Genomic DNA, 23,597 nt, shown 5'->3' on the forward strand with positions numbered 1-23,597 from the left:
TCACTTCATAGGTTGTCTGTCTGAATGAGATCTCAAGATTTGTGATTACTTCTTATACGGCGAAGCAGAAGGGGAAAAGGGAAGGGAGACTCACCATCCACCACTTCCCTCGATGCTATTTCTATTTCTACATTGCTATCTTCCGGGTGATTGTCAACATGAGCGATAACAAGGGAGACTAGAAGATATGAAAAGCATGTTGAGTATCTTACTTTCATACCGCTGTGCTCTCCATGTCCTGCTCACTATCCGATGGCTCTTCGTATGGACGAGAAAGCAATGGGGGGAGGTGACACGTCATCCGAAGGAATAAAGCCACGTCACACCTGACAGCTTATCAACTGCCACTTGGTTAGTCGCCTAAGCGGGCAGTGGCTGCGGGCTGCGGGGCGGGTTTGATGGAAACCAAAGCCGAAGCCGCATTGCCGGGGATCGGGACCAACCAAGGTGACGATATTCCTCCGAGCCATGAACATAAGGCACGTGGCTTTTTCTCTCCCGGTACATGTTTTCAGGGCCGAATGACCGAGAAGACAAGGGAGGGTGAGTGTACACCCCCCCTCCGCTCACTCTCTCTCTCTTTACATGCTACAGGTTGGTCACTCACCCACAGAGACACCCACCACACGGAGAAGCGGACATGGAGGTTTTCCCTATTCAAATCACTAGAAATACTCCCTGTAGCTATAAAAACATGCTGACCCCTTTGTCGTCGTTGTCATTGTTATTCTTGTTACTGATTACTACTTCTGACTGGATACAGGCTTTGTTGGGAACGACTAGTGGAATTTTGAGAGGAGAGAAAGTGAGTCGTCACTTGAACATGCTCGGACAAATCGGATCATGACCGAATACACTCTCACCCTCCTTTGAAGAAAATCAAGACGACGACGAATATCTCTCTAGTCACTTTCGCAGTGCCTCCACCAGGACCGGGACGAGGTACTACTCTAGGTACTCTACCATCAACCCACATTAGACCACACGGAAGGACTCCAACGTTGGTAGTCAAGCACAAAGAGATTATCGTGTCACTCGACCATCGGTGACTAAAAAGAGAGATATTCCATCATAAACGTCTCAGGTGACTCTCGGTCATTCACCTCTCTGACAACCTTTGACATTTAACACTGAGTAGTGGAAGAAAGCAAGAGGAGAAAGAAAGAAAGTAGTCGTAGTAGTGACAAAGCGGCGAAAAAAGGTACAAAAGGTACGTCTACTTGTCTCCCTCATCATTGATCCCATTCATCTCTTTCCTTCCTTAGTCTCATTCCTCTTTTTTCCAATGTTCCCAACACCCTGCTTTTCCCCTATTCCCACTACATTCCCATATATCCACCACGTTTGATGCATTCTTTAAGAGATGACTACCACGGTACCTTTTACTTGCCCACTCGGGGATGGGATGAAGCAATGAAGAACCCCCTTTCTCATCCTTCCCTCCGCTCATAAAACACACACTTGTGTCATTCTCAACCCCACGCCTTCCGATAAGCGGATGATTTACGATTCAAGATTCATGACCACTCTTCACGCTATTGATTTACCTCCACTCCAGCACCCTCCTTTCCATCCTGGGTGACCAGCATGGTCACTTGCTTCTCTCGTTCAATTCACCTCCGTTCCTCCGATAGAGTCCAGCCCCACATCCAACATTATTTTTTTCTACCGCTCTATTTCCTGACTCATCACTGGAAGGATCTAAGTGATTTCAACTTACGTTTTGCAGACCCTTAACCTATTTTCTTTCCTCCACCTTTTGTGTCGACGCATCAAGATTCAAAGTCGTGACGGATCTTGAAATTCTTACCAATCTTGGCAGTTTTACTCTTACGGCTCGGATCTCCTTTTTGAACCAACCTAGAACCCTGCTTCCTACACAAGAACCAAATAATTCCAACGAATATCCTCCGTCACATCTTCTCTCCTCTTTCCCTTCCTTCTCTTCGCTCCACTCACCTTTTTCCATCCCTCGGCTCAGATCAAATCAAACTCCAACATCAAAAACAACTCGGCTTCCTCGCCGTTCCTACTCTCAGCATCACTTACCACATCAGTCACCACCCCATCGACCAAGCGACCCACTGACCCACCGACCCACTGCCGCTTGACCGTTCCTGCCCCTCTTGTCTGACCACTCGGGGTGTATGTACCCAAGCCACTTAAAAGGTCGACTACCCAAAGGTGAATAAATCATGACCCTTGTCTTTACTTCATTCGACATACACTAACTAAACCATTTTCTTCATTCAACACTTTCTGCTTGTACCACTTGACTTCCTATCTTTGTTTTGTTCGAGAGTCCATACTTTTTCCTCAGAAATAAGCAGTTGGCTCAAAAAGAGAATGCGGACAGCACATCATCATCAATTATATGGTCCGCCATTTCCTTCCCCTTCCACCTCAAGTTCCACTTCTCCACATAAAGCTGTCGGTCAACCATATGCTCCGAGAGCGGCAGCTGTACCAGTCGCATCGAGTGTGATGGAGGGAGCCGCGGGTAGATACGAAGATGAAGAAGAGTATGATTCCAGTGGGGATGAAATCGAGAAGAGGAAGTTGGAGTCTAGAAGGGAAAAGAATAGAGTCAAACAGAGGAATCTCAGACGTAAGTTTTCTCTCCGACTTCCTATCATCGAATCATACTTGTATTCATCTTCACTGTCCTCATCACAGGTTCGACAGATCGGAGGGCGTGTCATTAACAAACTGGTGCCATTAATCTACAAAGGAATGGTCCGTGCTGATTCTCAGAACGTAGAGCAGAACACATCTCCGGTTTAGAAAAAACTGTTGCAGCATTACAAAAGGAGAACTCTTCTTTATCCTCTTCCCTATCTGAAACTCAATCACGTGAAAACAAACTTCATTCTTGGGTTAAAGATCTCGAAAACGCTCTATATCGAAATAATCTTTCTTCCGAAGTTGAATCCTATCGTAGAATATGGACACCGGTATTACAACGAAGACCATCCACTATGTCCAACATGACGATTAATTCAAATCCTATCGGAATGAATATGAACATGTCAATGGGAAATAATGATCCATTATCTACTCTCGCTCAAGCTGCAGCATCGATACCTGTTTCTTCAACACCTCCAATATACCCTTCATCTTCAACTCCACCCATTTTTCCATCTTCAACACCCGTATTCTCTTCTTCAACCCCCCCTGTATTCTCTTCTTCAACACCACCAATTTACTCTTCTTCTAAAACCCCCCCATTTTCTCATCGACCACCTTCGGCTAATGGTCAAAGACCAATGTGGAATCGTGCCTTGACAGGTGGGTTTCAATGGGATCCAGCTGCTGTTGATAATCCTTATGACTATAATAAAGAACGAAATGAAAGACGAGGAAAATCAAGACAAGATACGGATAAACAAGATAGAGATATATTGGAAAGAGAAAGACAAACAGAAGAAATGAGAAAAAGAAAAAGATCTTTAGGTATGGAAAGTCCTAAATTAAGATCTAGACCTGGTTCTTCATCAGGTTCCAACACAGAAAGAGGATTACAAGGATTAGGTATAGGAACAAATATAGAAAAAATCGGAAATGGACAAGGATGGGAAAGAGAAAAAGATAAAAGAGGAGATAGAGAACTTGCGATTCCTTGGGAATTACCTTCAAATCGATCAAGACCTCAAACAGCACCTTCTTCTTCAACTTCTTTATCAATGACAAGTATGTCATCTTATTCCACATTACCATCTTCCAATTTTCATTCCACTTTTTCATCTTCCTCCCGACCGAATTCATCTTCAATACCACTAAATTCAAATTCGACGATAAACAACTCTACTTCTTTTTCAGCACAAGCAAATTCCTCTTCCGCATTCCCTGGTACACTCAACTTTTTAGGTTCACACCCTACCGGATCCTCTGCTATCCTACCTTCTGTCGTTCCGGGTTCTCATGCCTCTCATGGACCAGGTTCAGGATCGACATCATCATTCTCCGGTCATTCCACTACACCTACTTCATCTTATTTCTCAACTAACCATCCTCATACAAATTCTAAACTAAGAAGAACTTCCACTTCTTATTCTCACCTTGAACAAAAAGATGGTGAGGAGGAAAATCGAAATTCGGGAAATGCTGGGGTTATTCAAGGAGTTCAAAGTTCTCAAGGGGTTTCTAAATCAGCTCCATCGCCAAGACCTATGAGGATTGAAAGTCTTTTATCCCCCGATCTAGCTGGGACGGAAAAAGATATGGAAAATCGTTCTCCGACCAATGGTGACATACCTTCAGGCTCTCCTCGTTCGACTCAAAATCAATTCCAACACCTACATATCCCTCATGATGATACAGATCCACGTTTATCACCTACTTATAACATTCATGAACAACCTATTCCTCATCAACAATCAAAACAAGATCCACACAATCACAATCATCTTCCACGTGGCGGAGAGATGGAAATTGATCAATCTCTTACCCCTACCCCTTTCTCTCCAACATCAACCTCTGTACATTCGCCGTTATCGACTCAAAAGACAGATAAAACATACGAAACTCAAACCAGTCAAGGATCTCAAACTGTCCGTTCGACCTCTTACGCAAAGTCTGAAACTCAAGACAACGCGGAAATGGATAAAAGACCTAAATGGAATTCAACTTCTCCACCTATTTACAGACCTTATCAACCTTTACCATTACCATTACCGCAACAAACTGTTAGACCTCTTATCCCTCAGAAGATACAACGTCAATGTGCTGCTTTCTCCTCAGGAGAGGGAATTAGTCCAACAGGAGGAGAACGTGATCTTGGTGGATCAAATTCGAGAGAGAGGACAGTTGGATCTGGTGAAAGTACTCCTGCAGTCAACGGAGAAATCGGAAATCTGCCATCGGGGTCGAGATCAGGAGGATTGACTCTCTCATCAGGATTTCAGAAAGAGAGAAGAAATGAACACGGTTTACCTGAAGGAAGAAGGATAGAGGATGAGGCAGGGTCTGAAAAGCGTATGGGTCAACGAGACGAACGGGGTGCAGATGGAGGAGTGGGAAGGGAGGTCGATATGGGAGAAGAATGGAGAGATCAATTGAAAAGCGAGGAGACGATAATTCCAGCTGAAGGGGAGATGAGGGTCAAGGTGGAACGGGTAGGTGAGGTGGGTTGAACGATTCTACGTCGCGCGTGAAAGAAGCAAGAACGGTCGAGCTGGATCTGTGGACGAACTTTCCTCAAGGGAGGAACAAGGAAGGAAGAGGGGATGTACAGGTCGTTCAAGGCCTCTCAGATGAGGAATGACGAGATGAGAAATGACGAGATGAGAGAGGGTAATGGAGCAGGAGACAAAGAATATTCCTGTTCATATTGTCAGAATCATATGCATCTTGTTCATCCGTAACCGTCATCTTGATTCAAATCAGCAACACTCCGGGAAAAGAAACAAAGCGGCTATTGTGCTGTAAATCAAAAGTGTTCCAATAAAAGAAGTACAAATACTCAGCCTATTCATGTTTTATACAGTATGTATGTATGAACAAGTAAACATCTTATTAGGACATAGTCTGCGGTATATCAACACTTTGACTCGTACGTCTCAAACCAATCCTTAGTAGAATTATAAACTTTGTCAAACTCTTTCCTGGTAGGTTCAACAGCTTGAACATGGCATAAATGTTGGGTCATGTTGAGTAGAGTATCTGCCAGAGTCATAGTGTTCCACGCAAGTGCTTCAAATTCCGCCAAGTTTGTCAATGCGGCACACTCATCTTTGAAGTCTTTATGAACCTGCCTAGCTTCAGTCAATGTCATTCGAAAGCTTTGACAAGAGACATTGTACGCCGCTGTGAGAGAGACTCCGGTGGTTTCGGGTCGTTGATAGAGGGATCTTCAGAAGACTGTTGAATTGTTGACGCATCAGTCGGATAGCGTTTCACTATGGTATTGGGGTTTGGTGAAGTTGTTATATTGATCAATTCTCTTCCGGATGGAGATGGGATATGTCCTGTTTCTGATGAATACTCCTGATTGGCACATTCAGGACTTTCATTTGTATCAGGATCAACTTCCTCAATGAAGGCAGTAAGTTTGGGAAACTTGAAATCACCATCATATTCATCATATCAATTTGGTAAGTGACCGGAGATCTCTGAGCTACCCAATACCCTGTATGGTGCATCTTGCTTTGGCCCATCACCCGGTTCTAAAGGTGCCCACACTTTGGGTGTTTTGTCATAATCGTCGGCTATATTCAACAAACGCTCATGTAGCGCACGGAGCTCGTTTGGAGGGTTGAAAGAATTCAACGCTTCAATCATCTCTGACGTACTCTTTCCACTGATCTCGAGGGTGTTCATGACTTGTCAGTCTCAGATGTGGAATGAAAGATCGAGATTCAAAGAGGGAAGAAGAAGAGATGAGTGGTATAAGAAGAGAAGAGTGGATATGGGGGAAAGGGGTTGAAACTCGAGTAAGACGGACTTCTTCTAGTGGCGATGCCACCGTGAGAACGTGGGAAACCTAAATGGTTTCTCGATATCCGGATCTAGCGACTTATAAGGGGATTGGATGGATCGCGGATAGTCGTGCTTTACAAAAGTGGAAAATCATCACACCATATGGGCATAAAACGTCAGGCAAGGTGAGGTATGGATAGGGAGCATGCTTAGAGGACTCCTTGTGCCAATCGTCACGGGTGGGTTGCAAGAATCTCCGCAGGTGGTTCAGTCCACTCATCATCCGAGCAGTGGTCAAGGGACATACAGATGCACAGCATTATCTGACAAGACGGACTATCTGAAGTTTTGGAACGTATTATGCATGTAGATACTACTGAATCGTCTACACCTACGAAACCCCTCAGCAAGAAAAGTTGATGGTGTTGTACAATCAGTTCCGAACAGTGAATCACACCTCAAGGGCTATCTGGTAATGTGTCCACCACTTCGTGAACTCAGCGTTTGTTCCTTTAAATGACTCGCTGGCTTGCTTGACCTCATCAACCTCTGTTAATTCATGTGTTATGTGCTGCAACCAGTCAGCCACCATTGCGGTGGCCTCTGCAGCTTTCAGAAAATCCTCGACATTCTTCTTGTCCGCTTGGTATATCTGGAGACCGGTGTCTTGCGGTTCTTGTGCCGCTTTTATCACTGCATCCATCATTTGTATGGTGAGTAGATACGCCTGTGAATCATCAATTTCAAATTGATCAAGAAATTTGGACAGTGTCGATTGGAATGTCCGGTAAGTGTATCTGGCTAAATGATGGGCGCTTTCAAAAAACGAAGCTTCTTCTGATACGAGTTCGGTGACCAGGTCGTTGTCTCCCAATTTGTAGTCTGCCAATATGTAGTCTGCCCAATCCTGGTCTTGCCATTTGTTATCCGTCATTAAGTCCTCACTCCCACTATGCTTTGGTTTACTGAAGCTAGTCTCATCCTCACAAACCAGTTCGCTCACAGTCTTTGTAAGGGAAAGATGATAGCGGGCGTCTTCAACTGTCAGCCTTTCCCCTTTTGAGTTCAACATTAGTTGAGCAATTCTTGAAGCCTTGTATGCTTCTGCTACCTGTCTGAAACTTGTGATGAAGGTATGGAGAGTGGCAGGAGGAGCATAACTGGTGAAAAGTCTAATTGTTTGATCCGTAACGCTTACAGATGACATCATGAAGATGGGCTTGCTTGCTGACGGCTACAATAGCAAGAGTGGCAAAACGGTCAAGCAATGATGGATGTGAGGGGAATATAAGTTCAGTACAGTGGGCTGAAGCTTTGGACTTGTAGACATCTTCAACCTTTGCCACAAGGACACCCTTCCTGGGAATCTGGGAAAAAATGAAGTATAGCACTGCCTTGAAGGCTGTCCATCCTGAGAAGGTGAGAGAGTCCATCCTGGGAAGGTGAGAAAGTCCATCCATTCTTCCCTTGTTGCATCTTCTAAGACTAGGAGCAAAGGAGAGATCTGACTGATGCCACACAACTGAAACCGTGGGCGTCATTGAAACGATTTTGAGATCTATATGATTGGCCCATGCGATCCAGGTGGGTGTCAGGATCACAGGTACCTGGTTACGTACGGGGGTGTAATAGTCATACTTCTTTTTCATCACCGTGTCCTCTGTTAGGTGACGTACGGAAGACGTGACACTTTGAAGCGTCATGGGTATGACCGTGACCGGCTGAAGATCCGTGTCCCACAGAGGAGTACCTGCCATGTTCTCAGATATCCTGCAGACTCTGAGAAACTTTACACCTGAGAAGAGACGGTCCCTTTCTGTTTTGTATCTGTATCAAGAGGAGATGGGTGTAGCTGATCGGGTTGTTGCGCAATAGCCTCCTCAACATCAGAACTTCCAAATGCTGTTTCTTCCTCATGCATGCATTCATGGGATCTTTTTTTGTAGCCTCTTTCCAATCATGATCAAGAGCTACAGATCCAAAGCATAGTTGATTTTGATCAGTGGTGCTGTGGAAATTTCAGATCTTCTTAGTGACATGGCCCTAGGTGTCATGACACTTTGAAGTGTCACCGAGCTTCAGCTGGTCATGATCATACCCGTGACGCTTCGAAGTGTCATGTCTTCTATACGTCACCTGACACACTCTCCTACCACCCCTATTCCATTTTCTCACACTACATGATACTTTTCCTCGATCCCCATGTCCCACATCTATTTTCGTTGTACTTTGCTCTCCTACCTCTTCTCCATTTCCGTCTTTACTCTGTCACATTGTATAACCTTGTTCCCCTTTTGATATATAAAGACACTCTATTTCCATAGTCCCCTTGTTGAATGTATTTGTCCCCTGCAAGGCCTCTACAGCCATAGCACAAGCAGCGCAGACTATCTACAACGTCTGGTCCTGACAGAGGGACGCGCACGGAGTGTTTTTCCGGACACTCCGCAAATCCTTTGAGTGCTGGATCACCAGCGTTGTGCCATGCAACAGTCTATTGGCTGCATGTGAACATGACAATTTGGTCAGGTTGGTAACCGACCACTGTCTTAGTCATAGCCGGACTTGCAGTTTGGTTGCACATAGCTTTTGGAAGTCAAAGCATGATGTGGTGGTCTACATGTTGGCAGGGAGTGTGTCAAGAACAGTGACTATGTGACCAGCGTCCGGCCGTGTAGCAATACCCTCTGTTCCTACTGAACACAATGGTCTATCAACCGGTGATGTCTACAATCACCAATTGCTGGTTAATACCCGTTGTCTTAGCTTAGCGTCACCTTCATGTCACGACTGCTCGTGACAGAGTGGGTATAAGGACGACAGCATGCGGGCTACACTAATCAGAACTTCCCTGACCTGAAGAGGACTTCAAGACAGGCTTGTTTCACATTTTCTATAGGTTGCCCACCACACATTCATCAGATCTTAATACTTCTCCCTTGGGCGCGCCGACAAGGTGAGGGAAATTCTGAGTGTGCTGCCTCATCCTGAGGTTGGTTAAGGGAATATGAGTCCATGAATGTTTGTCAATGTACGGATACCACAACCCAAGCTAGGAGTCTAAGCACAAGTCCTGGATAGAGGTTCCATATGACATATCAGAGTTCTGTGAATATGAAGGCTACTGAGAGTGTTAATGTATGAAGCAGCACTTACTGTATCATGATCCTACGCATCTCCTTGGAGGACATCTGTTTGGAGAGTCAGATGTACCCAGTACATTACAATTTTTCGCTGCCGGAGCCGGAGGCAAAGACATCAAAGTGATCCGGGATAATCGAGGGTTTCGGATGATATGATAGCAGACTTGGAAGCTGAAGCATCTATTACTGCTCTAAACCATTGGCTAGTCTGTGTTAGTATAGTCTGCACTGTTGCATCATTGAATGGATAAGGGACCTCTTTCAAGTCGTCTGCCTTGTCATCGATGTGTCGGAGCATGTCAATCATGGATGACATGAGATCAATCCAATCACCAACGTTTTCGTTGGTCACTTGAGACTGATTTCCCCATCTATCTCTGCTTGTGAGAAACATACTGTATGTGAGTGGAAGGTATTGGTCAAGTAAACCCTCCATGATATCTTGCACGTCCACATATGATTCTCCTTCAGGGCTAGACGCTGATTGTTCTTTCTTATCCAGGTTAACTAACACTGGGTCCTGAAGAATACCCCAGTCATGATCGACCAAGGTCGGTACCATAGAAGCTGTATCTGAATTGTCTTGCTCTACCAATGTAGGCACTAGTGACTCTGTGTCATCTCCAAGAGCCTCAAATTGGGCACCCTCACCTTGCACAGTGTAATTCCTGCTGTCATACTTCTTTAGGTGTGCAGTACTCCAAGGCTCCCAGCGGGTCTGCATCCAATCTTCGAATTTGTCACTGAGATCTAGAAATGAGGACACATCATCTTTGGTAGTGATTCCCAGGATCCATGAGGAGATCCGAGGCGATAGCGAGAGAAAGGATCCCGTCTGGTAGTAGCACAGCCTCGATGGTGAGTTAGAGGAAAATATCTCGAAACGGGCGATCGACCTTTCGTTCGTATTGTAGACGTGGGAAAATGACGTTGGACGGAAGGCAGGGGAGTAAGCGAGAGGGAAAAGAGGGGTTAAATATTCAAGTTGTGACGTGGTTGTCTTTATAAGCGTCAGCGTCAATTTCTACCGCAATGGATGTCATGATACTAGAATTTGGCACTCACCCTTGTCTTCCTCGGTCTGGTTCCCTTGACTCTCGGTTTTCTCTGTAGAATAAGTCTCCTGAATGGTCTTGTCCTCCCGAAGGTCGTTTCGGAGATTTGTCGAGATCATTTGGCTAAACTCCTGGGTAAGGACTTTCAGAGAGGACTCAGATATACGGTAGCCTAGTGATCAATATGGCCATTAGTGATACAGAGGGGCAGCAAATGTGAGAGATATGGAATGGAGTGAACCGAGTAGGTGAACGGAGGTCATAAATGGGGAAGTTATGTGGGTCAACATGGGATCTAGCATTGATATATGTGAGTATGAACGTCGGTCATCGTGATTGTCCGCGGGTCAAGGGGACCACGCGCGATGGCTGAAATGATAGATCGCCCTTGGGAGCGGCGTGAATGAGCAAAATGAGATGATCATTCTAGTATCTAGACACGTTATCATGAAACGGGACTGCTCGTTAGCGCATTATCTCTCCCGAATCACTGGGCGCTTGGTCATTGCTCACATCACCTTTGAATAACACCAATGTTGACTTGAAACGTCGCTAAGGGAATGAAACTTCTGATGCGGGGAGGAAGAAAGAGGAATGAAGAAAGGACCCACTGGCATGTGAACTCCGTCAAACAGATATGACCATCTCGACTTGTGATCCGAAATGCGTAATTTTTCCTTCTCATACACTACCACTTCAAACATCCCAATATACGAATATTACTATCATTTTTCCATAGTAGTACCATATTCAACTCCCAGAATGGCATCTAGCAGTCGTCAAATCCCCTCCACCTCAAATGACTTGACCGAGACCGATTTCCGACTGATCGAGTATTCCACAGCCCTGGACAACTTCAGTCAATACGTCGGACTTGATAGTGAGGAATCGAATATAGATGATGTCCGTTCTCAGAATTTCTTAGCGTTGATAAATGCTTTTCATACCGGTAACAATACGGGAAAACCAGATTATTCTGGATTGTCATCATTTGATGAAGTTGGATCACAACTTAGGGAAGTTTATCAGTTAGCCAAGACTACGGGAGATGAGGATGTAGCGAATAGTGTGAGATTGGTTTACGAGTGGGCTGGAAAGTTGAAAACTCATGACGAGGCACAGACGGGAAAGCGAAGTAGTGGAAGGAAAAGAACCAGTCGACGAAATACCAGTCAAGCCCAGACGGAGAGGGTAGGCGCGGAAGGGGCGACGGAATGGACTGAAGTCAGCTCTCAAATCCCTACGGACGACACTGTCATACAAGATGAACAAAGTGTAAGAAGGAAAGGAAAAGGGAAACATGTCTCTTGGGCATGATAGGTGCATACCGATGGAAGTCATATATGCTCACTCACTGAAGACAACCTGATCCTACTCGGGAAAAAGTAAACATGGCGGATCGAATGCTGAAAGTTGTGACTTGGAACCCCTGATATGTATAAGGTGTCAGCCTGTCTGAAAAAATATGGTGCATTCTCAATGCTGATTTTCCATCGGTATCATCACTCATCGTCCCAGTTCAGAAGCGAGATCATTGATGACTCTACTTGTCTTTTCTACTCCTTCCTTGACGACGTCGCGGTCCTGAGATCGAACTCGACCTAGTATGCGACCAAAGAACCGATCGGGATGGAACGATCTAATGGCTTCCCTTAAAGTCTTCTTAATCTCCTCACCATGGTCCTCAGCGACAGCATGTAAAAACTCTCGTACCCGGTCCTTATCCACGTCGTCCACAGTTGACTTGATTGCGCCATATACCGGCCAAGGGATATCCGAGTATCGTAATTCGGCTTCTTCGACTTCTCCTCCCGTGTCCACTAACATCTTCCACCTCGTCAAATACCTCTCTCTCTCCATTTTGCGTTCTTCTTCCACCCTCAATCCTTTCTGCTTTTCCAGCTGTTTGATTCGACGTCTTTCTTCTTTCAGTGCGCGCTCTCTGGCCCTCTCTCGCTCGGCTTCCCTTTCTTGTTTCTCACGCTGACGCCTTTCGCGTTCCTCGACCTCGGCTTTGTTCTTCATCCTATACATGCCCTCTCTGACCCATTCAGCATATTCTTCCTCCGTGAGGTCTTTCAATGGAGGCGCAGCTCCACTATCCCAACCTCTCCACATTGGCTCCGCCCGTGACGAACTAGATGGTATACCAGCAGCATCCCTATATCGACGAGGTACATGCACATCGGTGGGATACCCATAGTCTGCGAAAGGGTTACCATTCGCCCTTGACATTTCTTCTCCTGCTAACCATGCCATCCGTTCTTCCATCTCACGACGATCTATCTCCTCTTGCAGATGCCCTCCTCTGTGGTCGTGTTCGTCATCGATGGTGGGATCATTCGGTTGTGCAGGTGGAGGACGTTTACGGGGAGGTGAAGTGGAATCTGGCCGAGTGGAACGAGGAGGCGAGACGGCATATCCGTTGGCCCGAGAGATACGTTCCGTTTCTTTCCTCAGACGACGTTGTTCGCGACGATAGATGCGTTCGGCTTTGTCATGTTTCGTTTCTTTTCTATAAGAATTGAGCTGGGTCCATGTAGGATTGACGTGGTTATACATGTGTCCATCCCACATGAGATTGCTGATGTGAGATTGGTTGTGCAGGTGAGAGTCAGGGAAGTGGAAAGTCTGATGAGAATAGAAGGCTGGGGAGAATGTCACGGGCAAGGAAACAGGAATCGGGAAAGGACCCACAGCTTGATTTTCGAAGGTCGTGGAACCTTGTAGTCGTCCATGGTACGGATGATACGCCCTTTGACGTCTTGTAAATGATATAAAATCCCAATTCAGCATCGTAGCATCAGGAAGAGGGTGCTGTGGGAAAAAGTGGATGAGATGAGAGTGGTGGAGGCTCAACAGATATCGGGGGGTTCACTCGTTTCTCGTGAACGTTGTGAATCTATTCCTTGTTGAACAGCCTCCTAGGTCTGTTTGAACAGCACAAGCTCAAGGATGAGCAATGAGAAGGTTGTGCAACCAAAACAGTAAGGTAGAAAGAAGTGAGCTAGATGTCTCTCATCCAGGAGTTTGCCACCCGACTGCCTGCAGACGCATTGTGGCGGTGTGGCACTTTCGCCACCCTCACCCGGACTTGCGTCGGGACCGAATGGAGTCAAGGGTCACAAAGTGAAATCTTACTCGACGCTATAATATATCAATAGCTCTGATTCTTTCTATTCTCTAGGGAAAGGGGAAAGGAGCTTGCCAATCAGTAGTATACGGGACCGTGTTGGAAGAAAGTAGAATGGGGGAAACCTCATAGCGTGATAGGAAGAGGCAACATCAGTCTTGGCAACCAGACGGCCACTGATGTCGTTAGGGTGATGGAGAGGGTTTGAGAATGCTTCAACTATCCACCACTTTGATGCTGTGTGCATGGACCGATGTGTATCGAGAAGCAAATTTACAATTTGATCCTCAGATGGCAACTCGTGCAGATATGGAACACGGACGCGGGGAGGGGGGGTTCAATCTCCGGCAGTTTCGGCGTTAAGCTACCAAGGAAAACCGCCACGGTCAAATGTTACCTTATCGCCGATATGACTCCCTTCCGATTACCCTTCACTTCAAGCTTTTCGCTATTCTCTACCCGACCGACCTACGTGAGTGCTTTACCTTCTATCACGAGGATATAAGCTCACTCTCAGCTCATCAAGATGGTGTGTTCTTCTTGCTCTCTTCTCCATTTCCTTTCCTGTGCATCCTTGTTCCTTCGTTATCGAGATCCGCTTGACATTCCATGACAGATAGAGGAGAGATACAACTACTAACCCTTAGGCCGACAAAACCGCCGTTGTGAACCCCATGAAAGAGCTTCGTATTGAGAAGCTTGTCGTTAGTCAGTACCTTCACATGTCAGGCATCCTACGAACGCTAATCATTAGACATCTCCGTCGGTGAATCCGGAGATAGATTGACTCGTGCTTCCAAAGTGCTCGAACAACTCACTGGTCAATCCCCCGTTCACTCTAAAGCTCGATACACTGTCAGAAGCTTCGGTATTCGTAGAAACGAGAAGATTGCCTGCCACGTTACTATCAGAGGACCCAAGGCTGAGGAGGTTTTGGAGCGGGCTTTGAAAGTCAAGGAGTACGAGTTGAGGAAACGGTGAGTCACGCGTTCTTGCAATGTTCCTATCTGTTGCGCAAATGGTAAATATATCCACGTAGACGATGGGTTGGGCTTTTCTTTAAAATGCCACTTTGCCCTGAGGATCGACGAGCAGAGTGTGGATCCATTTCGGATGAGGGTAGGGAGAAGGGAACACTGACAATCAGCAACTTCTCCGAGACCGGAAACTTTGGTTTCGGTATTGAAGAGCACATCGATCTTGGTATCAAGTACGACCCTGGTATCGGTATTTTCGGCATGGACTTGTGAGCTTCTCTCATTCATCGATATAACTAATGCTGACGCTCTCTCTTTCTCCTCGATTCTCCCTGCTACATATGTCCATTGTCCATCTCGAACTGTGTCGTCACGCCCACCCAGCTATGTTGTGATGGGTCGCCCTGGATTCCGTGTCGGTCGCCGAAAGCAGAAGACTGGTCGTGTCGGTTACTCGCACAAAGTCAAGCCTGAACAGTGAGATTCTTACAGGTTCCAAGTGACACAATCACTGACTGAACAGAACCATTGCATGGTGCAAGCAGAGGTTTGACGCTTTCATCCGTTGAGTCATATCGAGCATATGCATGTACATTGGCGGAATATCTATCAACACTTAATTTGGTCACCCGTTGTGTGCTCCTCTAAACTACCCTACTCGAAACACGGGCTCCACTTTTGAGGGACCCCGCAATCGGACAGCTGACTTTGACTATGACACGTTCTACTAATTTCGCCCGAATCATAGGTCTGTTATCACACCTTAACAATACTTCTCACATTGTCACTTCAACTCAGTCACGCAGAGAACCCCATCCCCATCATCCCTCCGAATCCCAAATCCTCTCCTGCCTCTCTCTCTCTATCTCCCTCTCTTTCCCTATCCGCCCTTGCGCTTGCTTGACCGTCAAGCTGCATAATCCCCTCTTCATGTCGTCCATTCAACCATCCTTCCATCTCATCGTTCATAGGCTGGTCAAACAACGTCGGACTCTCGAGATCTCCCTCTTGTACTGGCGTCAGCATGGGACTTCCATCCCTTGAATTGGCCTGTGAACTGGTGGCGCTCATCAGAGTTTTCAGACTTGGTTTCCTGATTCGTTTCAGAGCTACCAAAGCTGGTGAAGCGTATCCCGTGGGGTAATTGGGATTATCACCGAAACTCCCCATATTCATACCCATATGAGCTCCGAAGACGGCAGGCAAACGACTTGACGGTGGTTCTTGTGACGAAGATCGCATATTGGCATTCACACCCCATGCATTGGACTTGGGTGAAGGAGGTTGTGAAAGTGCTTGAGCTCCGAACGGCGACAAAGGGGATTCAGGAGTGTGTGAGAGTTGAAACCCATCGAAGGTCATTCCGGGTGGTGCGGATCGAGGACCATCCGCATCCTTATTGGTAACATCAAGAGGATCCAAGACTGGAGGAAAAGATTGAGCTTCGTTTTTGTCAACCTCGTTCGGTGGAGTGTTGATACCTTGATTGAAATTTGGGTTGGGAAAATGTGACTGTCCCGAACCGACTCCTACGTTTATATTCAAAGGAGGTCGGGTTTTCGTACCTATCGGACTGACAGCTCGGGAGAACGGATCTCCTCCTCTACGTCCCATCCCTCCTAGGGAAAGTGGGAAAGCTTGAGTAGCAGAAGGATACATTACCCCTGGTGTTGCTGCTCCATCACCTCCATATTCCGATGCTTCATGATGAGCTGTATTCATTTGACCATTATTCAAAGACAAGGGCACATGTTCCCTTTGTCCGTTCACCCAACGGGGACCAGAGAGAGCAGAAACGAAATTGGCCATAGATCCCTGAAGTGCGGATCGTGGTGGAGGTGGGAAACCCATATTTCCGTTGAGATGGTCTTGTTCGGGATAGCCCGGATAGTTGGCAACGGGGGATTGAGAGGGAGAGAATGGACTAAAGTGTTGATTCTGTAGAGGGGGTAAGGGTGTATGAGAGTGCAGATCGTATCCCGCGTTATCCATGGGATGGTCATTTTGATGATTGTGAGGATGGTCTGAATGATGAGTATGGGTATGAGAAGAAGGGAGGGAAGACATGCTTGAACTTGATGGCATTGGATCAGGATATTTGGATGAACGTCGTTTGTAGGGACCTCGCTTGACACCTGTCTTACGAGGTTTACGGGTGGAGTCGATGCAGTCTTTTAGACCATATTTCACGCATCTGTCACATGGACTAGGATCGTCAGCGTGACGCTCGACTCTCAACTGAGGGTGATGCGCGAAATGAGGTGGTAGGATAATGACAAGACGGGGAGACACCGAGGTCGGAGGACAGAATAACTAACCGGGTGTTAGAGCACTTCTTGCACGCTTTTTGGCAATGAATACATGCGATCCTCACTTGTACTCGCTTCTTCCTCGGTGAATGATCAGACGACGGAGACGCAGGTCGGGCACCAAGCACCGCAGAGACGTCCGCGTAGGGCGAATCATGGGAAAGACTGGGATCATAATGAGAAGAATACAGACCAGTGTCGGGCTACATCTCGTGAGCCGGTGGTGCACATCGAGATTCAACAGGACTGGGGGGCATGGTTGACAGGAATGATTGTGAGGCGAGATGACCGAAAAGTATGGTTAGGAAAGAAGCACTCACAGGAATATTGAGATAGGCTTGCGCGGAATGGGGCTGTGCATGTCAGTCATGGATTTGCCACTCATACCTCACTAGATTCTGTTGGCGTGCGAAAAGGATGAGACGAAGGAAATCATAAACTCACACCTTCGGACCAAGGGTAGGCATGACCCTGCACTGGTGACGTGGGTAATGACACTGTCCCCCTACCTCTTCCTAGGTTCAACCTCGGATTAGTTGGGGGCTCATGGAGAGCGGAAGGGCGGGTCGCGAACCCGGTTTGGTCAGAGAAATGGCGCTGCATAGTCTTGCGCACACACCTTCTGTGTCTGAATGCTGGGGCTGAGTCGGAAAGGCCTATTGGGACTGAATTGACTTGCGATCTCTCAATCGAATGATCGGACTACCTTGATTCGGGGTCGTCAAAACTCCGTCGGCGGGGTATGATTCATCCACACGTTGACAACCCCCACTTGCAGTGTTTGGTCGGAGACGATTTTGATCGGGCTTGTGAGTTGATCAGCGGATCAGAGAGTGAGTGATGTCAAGTACAAGTGCGTACGACTCGGAGATAGATGATGATTTTCGAAGTCAGTAATGCAAGTCTAGACTTTAATGTCAGATGGAGCGTCGGTGAATAGATGAGTGGTGGATAAGACGGACAAAGCTGGGTGAGAAAGAGGGGAAGAAAAGCAACTCCGCTTTCAAATCCCCTTCCTCTCTCCTCGCACCCTGGGGGAGTGTGTGAGCTATTGGACGAGTCTGGGCATGGTGTAGGAGGGAGGGGCGGTTGAGACGCGTAAGAGGAGGGTGAAGGGACGTCCTTTCATCGAGATGGGGCAGAGTTCAAAAAGGATGGAATGGGGCTGTGATTCATGGGATCGATACAAGTTTCGATGGTTCGACATGACGTGTCATTGCGATTTTAGTAAAGAGTGGTCAAATTTGGAAGAGATGAGCTCGGGTGGACTTTTGAGATGAAAGCACAAGCCTATTGCGGTACATGAGGCGATGAGGGGCCAGAAGGACACGCCTGATATCAGCTTTGTTATCAATGACATGTAGATGGGATGATAAATCGATTTGTGAGGATATCAGATGTCCGGTGAGAGCATCGACCCCATCTCTGCCTACCAACACAAGTCGGAGAGACGAGGAGAACGGGGCCTGGGTCAAGAGGTGCCAATTCGGGCAAAGTTGCCACTCTTCATTTATCCACAAGGGAGGGAATGATGAAAGTAAGAAAGGAGAGGGAGTAAAGAGTATCATTGAGGTAAAAGCAGCGATAAACCCAAAGCAACTCACCTCTGGTAACAGGATCACTCTTGAACAGATGATGGTACGAGACGAAAAGTTTCGAAGGAAACGAGCGAGGGAAGCCGCAGTGATAAAACCTATACAAAAAAACCACGTCACCAGGTCGGCCACAGTGTGGCATGTGGCTACGCCACTTTCAGAGTGAAAAATCCTTCTCAACCATAATGTGGAGATGTATGACCAAAAGATGTGGAAGGGAGATATCATGCATGTATGTTGTGTAAGGATACGCTGATACATGAAAGATTGTCTTTGTCCAAGATTTAAACCACTCAACCTTCACCTCTAAAAACCTATCCGCCGACAGATGATGAACATCTTACTTCTTCTGGTTAGGCTTCAAACAAGGCCGAGCGTGCACGGTCTGCTTCTTGGATGGTTACCTGATTGGGTAAGTCATCGAGCCGAAATGAGAACCCACAAAGGACGGGAATTCCAATCGATCTCGGGGTTTGCAACGACACGTAGTTCTCTTCTCTGCATCGGCTTCGAAACGTTGACCAAGATCCGGATTGGAGAAGGGGTTTTTGATAAGAGAGCATATTTTCTCTCCTTTCTCCTATTAGACCACCATGGACTACCAGAACTTAGCGCAGGGGTCCGAACGGGGTCGAGATCTGGGGATTTAGACTCATCGCGTGCGAAGATCCTCCGATGTTCACCGCTTATAAACGGTTTTTGATGGTCTACGATCCACTCTTTATGATATTTTGACTACACTTACCAAGCCAATGACAAGAACCACTAGACTCAATGACTCGCCAACACCCACACTTATTGGGACCGATGAGTTCACGGCGCTCGGACCTGAGGTACAATCCTTGTTAGCGAAATGCGTACCAAAGCTCGACATAGCATTGACGGACATTCACAGAGCCTGCTGGAACCGTCTCACCCGTCGCGTCCCAGCTGCTACCAATTCTGTGGAGGAAGCCCGAGTGAGTCTCGCCAAGGTTGATCTTGAAACCGCTCGGAAAGGTCTGGACAGCCTGTCCTATGGTGTCGCTTCTGCCCAATATCCAACTAATGATGAGCTTGTTTATCATCTTGAGTCACTTCGGGAGGTTTCTTTGGATCCAATGATCGGACCGATGCGCCCGCTGCTGAATGACGAGCAGCTATCACATTTGTTGATCACATCATGGGCAAAGGCAGTCAACCCACTTGTTGATGGTCTTATCGAGCTGCTGGGCTCCGACCCTGACCCCGAATTGGTCAGGCGGCTTCTTGGGATTGATGTGGAGGAGGACAGCGACAGCGACGATAGTCACTCTACAATCCGAGGTTGTACATACCAAGGAGGGAAAAAAGGGGATAGTCAACCATAGCATCTACATAGACAGGACTACCTCATCACCTGAGCTCCGATCATAATGAGGGAAGGAGCCCGTACCTCACACATTACCAACTCCGTCAGTCACGGCCTATACTGTACATTTCAGCAAATGTACTGCGTGGGCGTCAAAAGAGCTTGAGAAACCTTCCCATAGGATGGAGCTGAGAAGAATCTGCTATGGGATGAGAAGGGAAGCCCTGGATGGATACTGTACATGACGAAATGAGTGCTGAGGCTGTCATGAGTGAGTATGTATGTAAATAGCTCTCACAACACCTGAAAGTTATTCTTGCCGGGCGGAAGAACGATTCGAGTCTGATGCACCGAGGTGCAACGTCGAATGAGGGGGAGAGTAAGATGATCCGTTAAGAGCATGTCCTCGAATGAGTAGAATGCGGTAATCATAGATCCCATGCACCTTAGAGAATGTGGACCAATCGACGGAAGTTTCATGAGTATCATTGTGAAATGGGAGCTGATCAGGAGCAGACTGGGTTGCCCCACGCCCAAATTCCACTGACAGAGATGAAGGAAGCACCGTCCTGGATCAACTGAGCCCGTGCCATGATCTGTTCCTGCTGGGACTAGTGTATCTTCAGTGTTCCTAGCCCAAGTCATGTTCCTGGTATCTGTTGGACCACACAAGCATGATCAGGACGAAGAGGTGTTCCTGCTTGCTGGTAATTTGATGAACACAGAGGGGAAAAAGTCAGGTAGCGATTCGAAGACGGATCGAATTCAGGTGAATCCGCGAAACCGATATGAGTGGAGGTCTAACTATCACCAGGGATCGGCTAGCTTCTCACAATTTTCCTCGTCCGATACGCTCCATTCAACCTTTCCACGGAAGGCGTCTTGAAGTGGTTTCTAAGTCCGCAGCTTTATCTACAACTATCATCTCAAGCTTGTGAAGTCTTCATCTTTCCCCCCATCAACAGACATACAATACAGTAAATCATGAGTGCTGCAAAACCAGGAGCCGTAGCCAGCTCAAATAGCTCTGGAGGAAACCGGAACGCACCTTCCCTTACATCTCGTCAGGGAAATCTTAGCAGTAACTCCCAATGCTCCGCTGTTTCTTCAGGCTCAACCTCAGACCCTACTCCCCCTTCTGATCCTCTGGTAACCTCCGAAATTGGTCGTCCCACGGATAGTTCCGCCATCCTTTCCGGCATCGGGCTCGGACTCGAGTCCATGAGGGACAAAATCAAAAGGCAGGAAAGCGCATTCTACTCTGCTTTGCAAATATCAGAGCAAAACCCCGATTTGGTGGAGTGGTCAGGTTCCCTGAGGCGCCTTCATGTAAAGGCAAGTGAAGTGACCAAAAGAGCACTTGACAGCCTCACACAATGGGAAGGCCTCATGGTAGGGTCGGTGAACCTGACATCGCCCTTAGACAAGTCTGTAGCTCAGGCAATGTCTTCAAAAGCAGCCAGGCGTACTTTGAACTTCTTTGACGAGTGGACTAGCTATGGCATGGCCTGGAATTCCATGCTGTACAGGTATCTGAAGATTGATCCAGCATCTGCAAAGAACCTGGATGAGCATATTGGGCCACAGCAGTATCACCTAACAAACCCATCTGATGTAGAAGGATATACTTACACACACAACAATCCTGGTTGGTGTGTGGATTTGGCACGCAGGTCAAGGTAGTTGTCACAGCCGTCGAACAACTTCTCTCTAACGGACCGACGGTCGACGAACCTCGGCTAACTTGGCGCTTCTAGGTCGGTGTCTCACCCAACCAGGAGGGTGCAGACGTCGAAAGGAGTGTAACTACGGCGTACTTCGGCGTAGTTACTCTAACTGGGGTTTTCTCTGATGGTGATGTATCTTAATTTGTATGTAGCTATCTCTATCAATCTTTCACTACTGACAACAATCAAGGATCGCTGAAGAAGTTCAGCGATCTGTGAACTATCTATACTTCCCCTCTCTTCTCATAGAACGTCCCTCAACTCCTGCACAGCCTCGCGCTCAGTCCTCTTTGCTCGCCGTACCTCGCCATATCCCCAATATCCTACTCCGCTCACCTCAACTAACTTCGCCTAACTTCGCCTAACTTCCCCTGCTCTGCTCTCCCTCGGTTCCCCTCCTCTAACTTTGCCGTAGTTCTCCGCTAGTCGGGGTTATCATGACAAATACCCTCTAGGATCTCGTATCTTCGCCGTAGTCGGTCTCAGCGGTGCGGGTGGTGGTTGGTGATGGTGAAAGGAGGGTCGGTGATGGTGGTTGTCAGGGATGTCACGACATGGTTCGTGACAGTCGCCCCCTCCTTAGGCGTGAACGTCCTCGTGAGCTTGTATGCATGTAATGAAGAAAAGACACTCAGCAGGTTGCAGGAAAACCATCGTTCATATACCAGCTATTGGTAGGTGGTACCGTTGTTTAATGGTAATGAGACAGCTAACTTCGTCGGAGTTCATCGTGGTTGTTTGTTGTTACCCGTGATAATTACGTTGTAAGTGAGACAGAGGATTTGGGGTACATCAAACCTCGTCGAAGTTCGTCAGTGTATTCCTAACTTATATGAATGTGAGACACGTAGCGTGGGAATTGTGATCGTCGCCACGTTGTTTGTTGTTACTGAGACACCTTGTTATGCGAAGTTACCAGTGCCCTGACGACGAGTAGTCGTGTCAGTTATACTAAATACTCAGTACTTCGGCCCACTTCTTCTTCTTCCCCAGTACCAATCCTAAATCGTACTATCATCCTCTATCAATTCTCAGCCTTTACCTTACCGAACTTAACAATTTGATATATTTTAACAATATGAGCACTCGCCCACAACTCGACACTTATCAATCCTTTATGGATCGTTTCACCGCTGCCCGTAAGTTCACTCGTGCTGATCATAAGCTAGATTCTTGCTGATTATCTTAGTCTCCCAGCAGGGGAATTCCCCCCGCCAAGTGTCGTCCATGGGCTTTGGAGCCCTCGCCATCACCGATGGTTCGCCGTCTGTCGCGGCCCCTCCCGCCGTTGGAGCTCCTGCTGCGGTTCCTTCTCCCGCCGTGTCCCCCGCTATGGCTGCGATCCCTCTCTCCTCTGGCCAACAGGAGGTCAGACCTGCTCCTGTTGGCCCTTCGCAAGCTTCGGGTCAGTCTGCTACTGTGGTGGGGATTGATGATGACGACGAGGAGATGGATGTTGTTGATAGTGATGAAGAGATGGGTGATGTTGTTGATGGTGAGGAAACGGGTGGTGCAGATGATGAGGAAGGAATGGGTGATGAAGATGAGGAAATGTATGACATTGATCTTGGTGACCAGGAGTTGTTTGAGGATAGGGATGGTTGGTTGGCCGAGGTAGGGGCATTTAGTCGTACGTTCTCAGTTGTATTATCTGTTCGTGAGTGCTAACATGGACAGCTGTCCGCGTCATCAAAGGATCCCCCGAGCTTTGTGTCACAAACTACGTCGTGACACCTCGATTACTCCACCAACAATGACCCTCCTTTGGCCATCAAAACCCCATCACGCCTTAACCTCTTTACTCTACACGTAACTCAGGACTTCTGACACCAAGTACGGCGAAGTTAGACGGAGTTAGGCTAAGTAGGGACAATGGGAGCAGAAGTGCGGCGATGTTAGACGACGAATTAT

General features: G+C 47.2%; 10 protein-coding genes across 10 annotated transcripts; 6 read left to right on the forward strand and 4 right to left on the reverse strand.

Moving 5' to 3' along the window:
- Positions 1-2,346: 2,346 nt before the first annotated feature.
- On the forward strand, positions 2,347-5,361 carry TREMEDRAFT_73154 (uncharacterized protein; the record flags this gene model as incomplete). The annotated part of the gene is made up of 3 exons (XM_007002982.1): positions 2,347-2,608; positions 2,755-5,123; positions 5,174-5,361. 3 exons carry the CDS (start codon positions 2,347-2,349, stop codon positions 5,261-5,263), a joined length of 2,721 nt encoding a protein of 906 aa, XP_007003044.1. The 3' UTR covers positions 5,264-5,361.
- Positions 5,362-6,084: 723 nt separating this feature from the next.
- TREMEDRAFT_59941 (uncharacterized protein) lies at positions 6,085-8,174 on the reverse strand (the record flags this gene model as incomplete). Its single annotated transcript, XM_007002592.1, has 3 exons — positions 6,085-6,303; positions 6,875-7,452; positions 7,616-8,174. The coding sequence occupies 3 exons, from the start codon at positions 8,172-8,174 to the stop codon at positions 6,085-6,087; spliced, it is 1,356 nt and encodes a 451-aa protein (XP_007002654.1).
- Positions 8,175-9,675: 1,501 nt separating this feature from the next.
- TREMEDRAFT_59942 (uncharacterized protein) lies at positions 9,676-10,734 on the reverse strand (the record flags this gene model as incomplete). The annotated part of the gene is made up of 2 exons (XM_007002593.1): positions 9,676-10,310; positions 10,626-10,734. 2 exons carry the CDS (start codon positions 10,732-10,734, stop codon positions 9,676-9,678), a joined length of 744 nt encoding a protein of 247 aa, XP_007002655.1.
- Positions 10,735-11,278: 544 nt separating this feature from the next.
- TREMEDRAFT_59943 (uncharacterized protein) lies at positions 11,279-11,932 on the forward strand (the record flags this gene model as incomplete). The annotated part of the gene is made up of 1 exon (XM_007002594.1): positions 11,279-11,932. One exon carries the CDS (start codon positions 11,279-11,281, stop codon positions 11,930-11,932), a length of 654 nt encoding a protein of 217 aa, XP_007002656.1.
- Positions 11,933-12,267: 335 nt separating this feature from the next.
- On the reverse strand, positions 12,268-13,177 carry TREMEDRAFT_59944 (uncharacterized protein; the record flags this gene model as incomplete). Its single annotated transcript, XM_007002595.1, has 2 exons — positions 12,268-12,298; positions 12,360-13,177. 2 exons carry the CDS (start codon positions 13,175-13,177, stop codon positions 12,268-12,270), a joined length of 849 nt encoding a protein of 282 aa, XP_007002657.1.
- A 1,021-nt stretch (positions 13,178-14,198) lies between these two features.
- Positions 14,199-15,336, forward strand: TREMEDRAFT_56289 (uncharacterized protein). The gene is made up of 7 exons (XM_007002536.1): positions 14,199-14,220; positions 14,266-14,277; positions 14,396-14,456; positions 14,503-14,725; positions 14,896-14,994; positions 15,110-15,202; positions 15,249-15,336. The coding sequence occupies exons 2-7, from the start codon at positions 14,275-14,277 to the stop codon at positions 15,292-15,294; spliced, it is 525 nt and encodes a 174-aa protein (XP_007002598.1). The 5' UTR covers positions 14,199-14,220; positions 14,266-14,274; the 3' UTR covers positions 15,295-15,336.
- A 187-nt stretch (positions 15,337-15,523) lies between these two features.
- TREMEDRAFT_59946 (uncharacterized protein) lies at positions 15,524-17,501 on the reverse strand (the record flags this gene model as incomplete). Its single annotated transcript, XM_007002596.1, has 4 exons — positions 15,524-16,931; positions 17,044-17,199; positions 17,355-17,387; positions 17,479-17,501. The coding sequence occupies 4 exons, from the start codon at positions 17,499-17,501 to the stop codon at positions 15,524-15,526; spliced, it is 1,620 nt and encodes a 539-aa protein (XP_007002658.1).
- A 1,459-nt stretch (positions 17,502-18,960) lies between these two features.
- Positions 18,961-20,330, forward strand: TREMEDRAFT_59947 (uncharacterized protein; the record flags this gene model as incomplete). Its single annotated transcript, XM_007002597.1, has 6 exons — positions 18,961-19,041; positions 19,379-19,588; positions 19,769-19,916; positions 19,994-20,062; positions 20,174-20,230; positions 20,251-20,330. 6 exons carry the CDS (start codon positions 18,961-18,963, stop codon positions 20,328-20,330), a joined length of 645 nt encoding a protein of 214 aa, XP_007002659.1.
- Positions 20,331-20,943: 613 nt separating this feature from the next.
- On the forward strand, positions 20,944-22,381 carry TREMEDRAFT_59948 (uncharacterized protein; the record flags this gene model as incomplete). The annotated part of the gene is made up of 3 exons (XM_007002598.1): positions 20,944-21,611; positions 22,163-22,283; positions 22,325-22,381. 3 exons carry the CDS (start codon positions 20,944-20,946, stop codon positions 22,379-22,381), a joined length of 846 nt encoding a protein of 281 aa, XP_007002660.1.
- Positions 22,382-22,764: 383 nt separating this feature from the next.
- Positions 22,765-23,443, forward strand: TREMEDRAFT_59949 (uncharacterized protein; the record flags this gene model as incomplete). Its single annotated transcript, XM_007002599.1, has 3 exons — positions 22,765-22,825; positions 22,876-23,343; positions 23,364-23,443. The coding sequence occupies 3 exons, from the start codon at positions 22,765-22,767 to the stop codon at positions 23,441-23,443; spliced, it is 609 nt and encodes a 202-aa protein (XP_007002661.1).
- Between the last annotated feature and the right edge of the window lie 154 nt (positions 23,444-23,597).

The sequence above is a fragment of the Tremella mesenterica genome (assembly GCF_000271645.1).
Source record: "Tremella mesenterica DSM 1558 unplaced genomic scaffold TREMEscaffold_2, whole genome shotgun sequence".
NCBI lineage: Eukaryota > Fungi > Basidiomycota > Tremellomycetes > Tremellales > Tremellaceae > Tremella > Tremella mesenterica.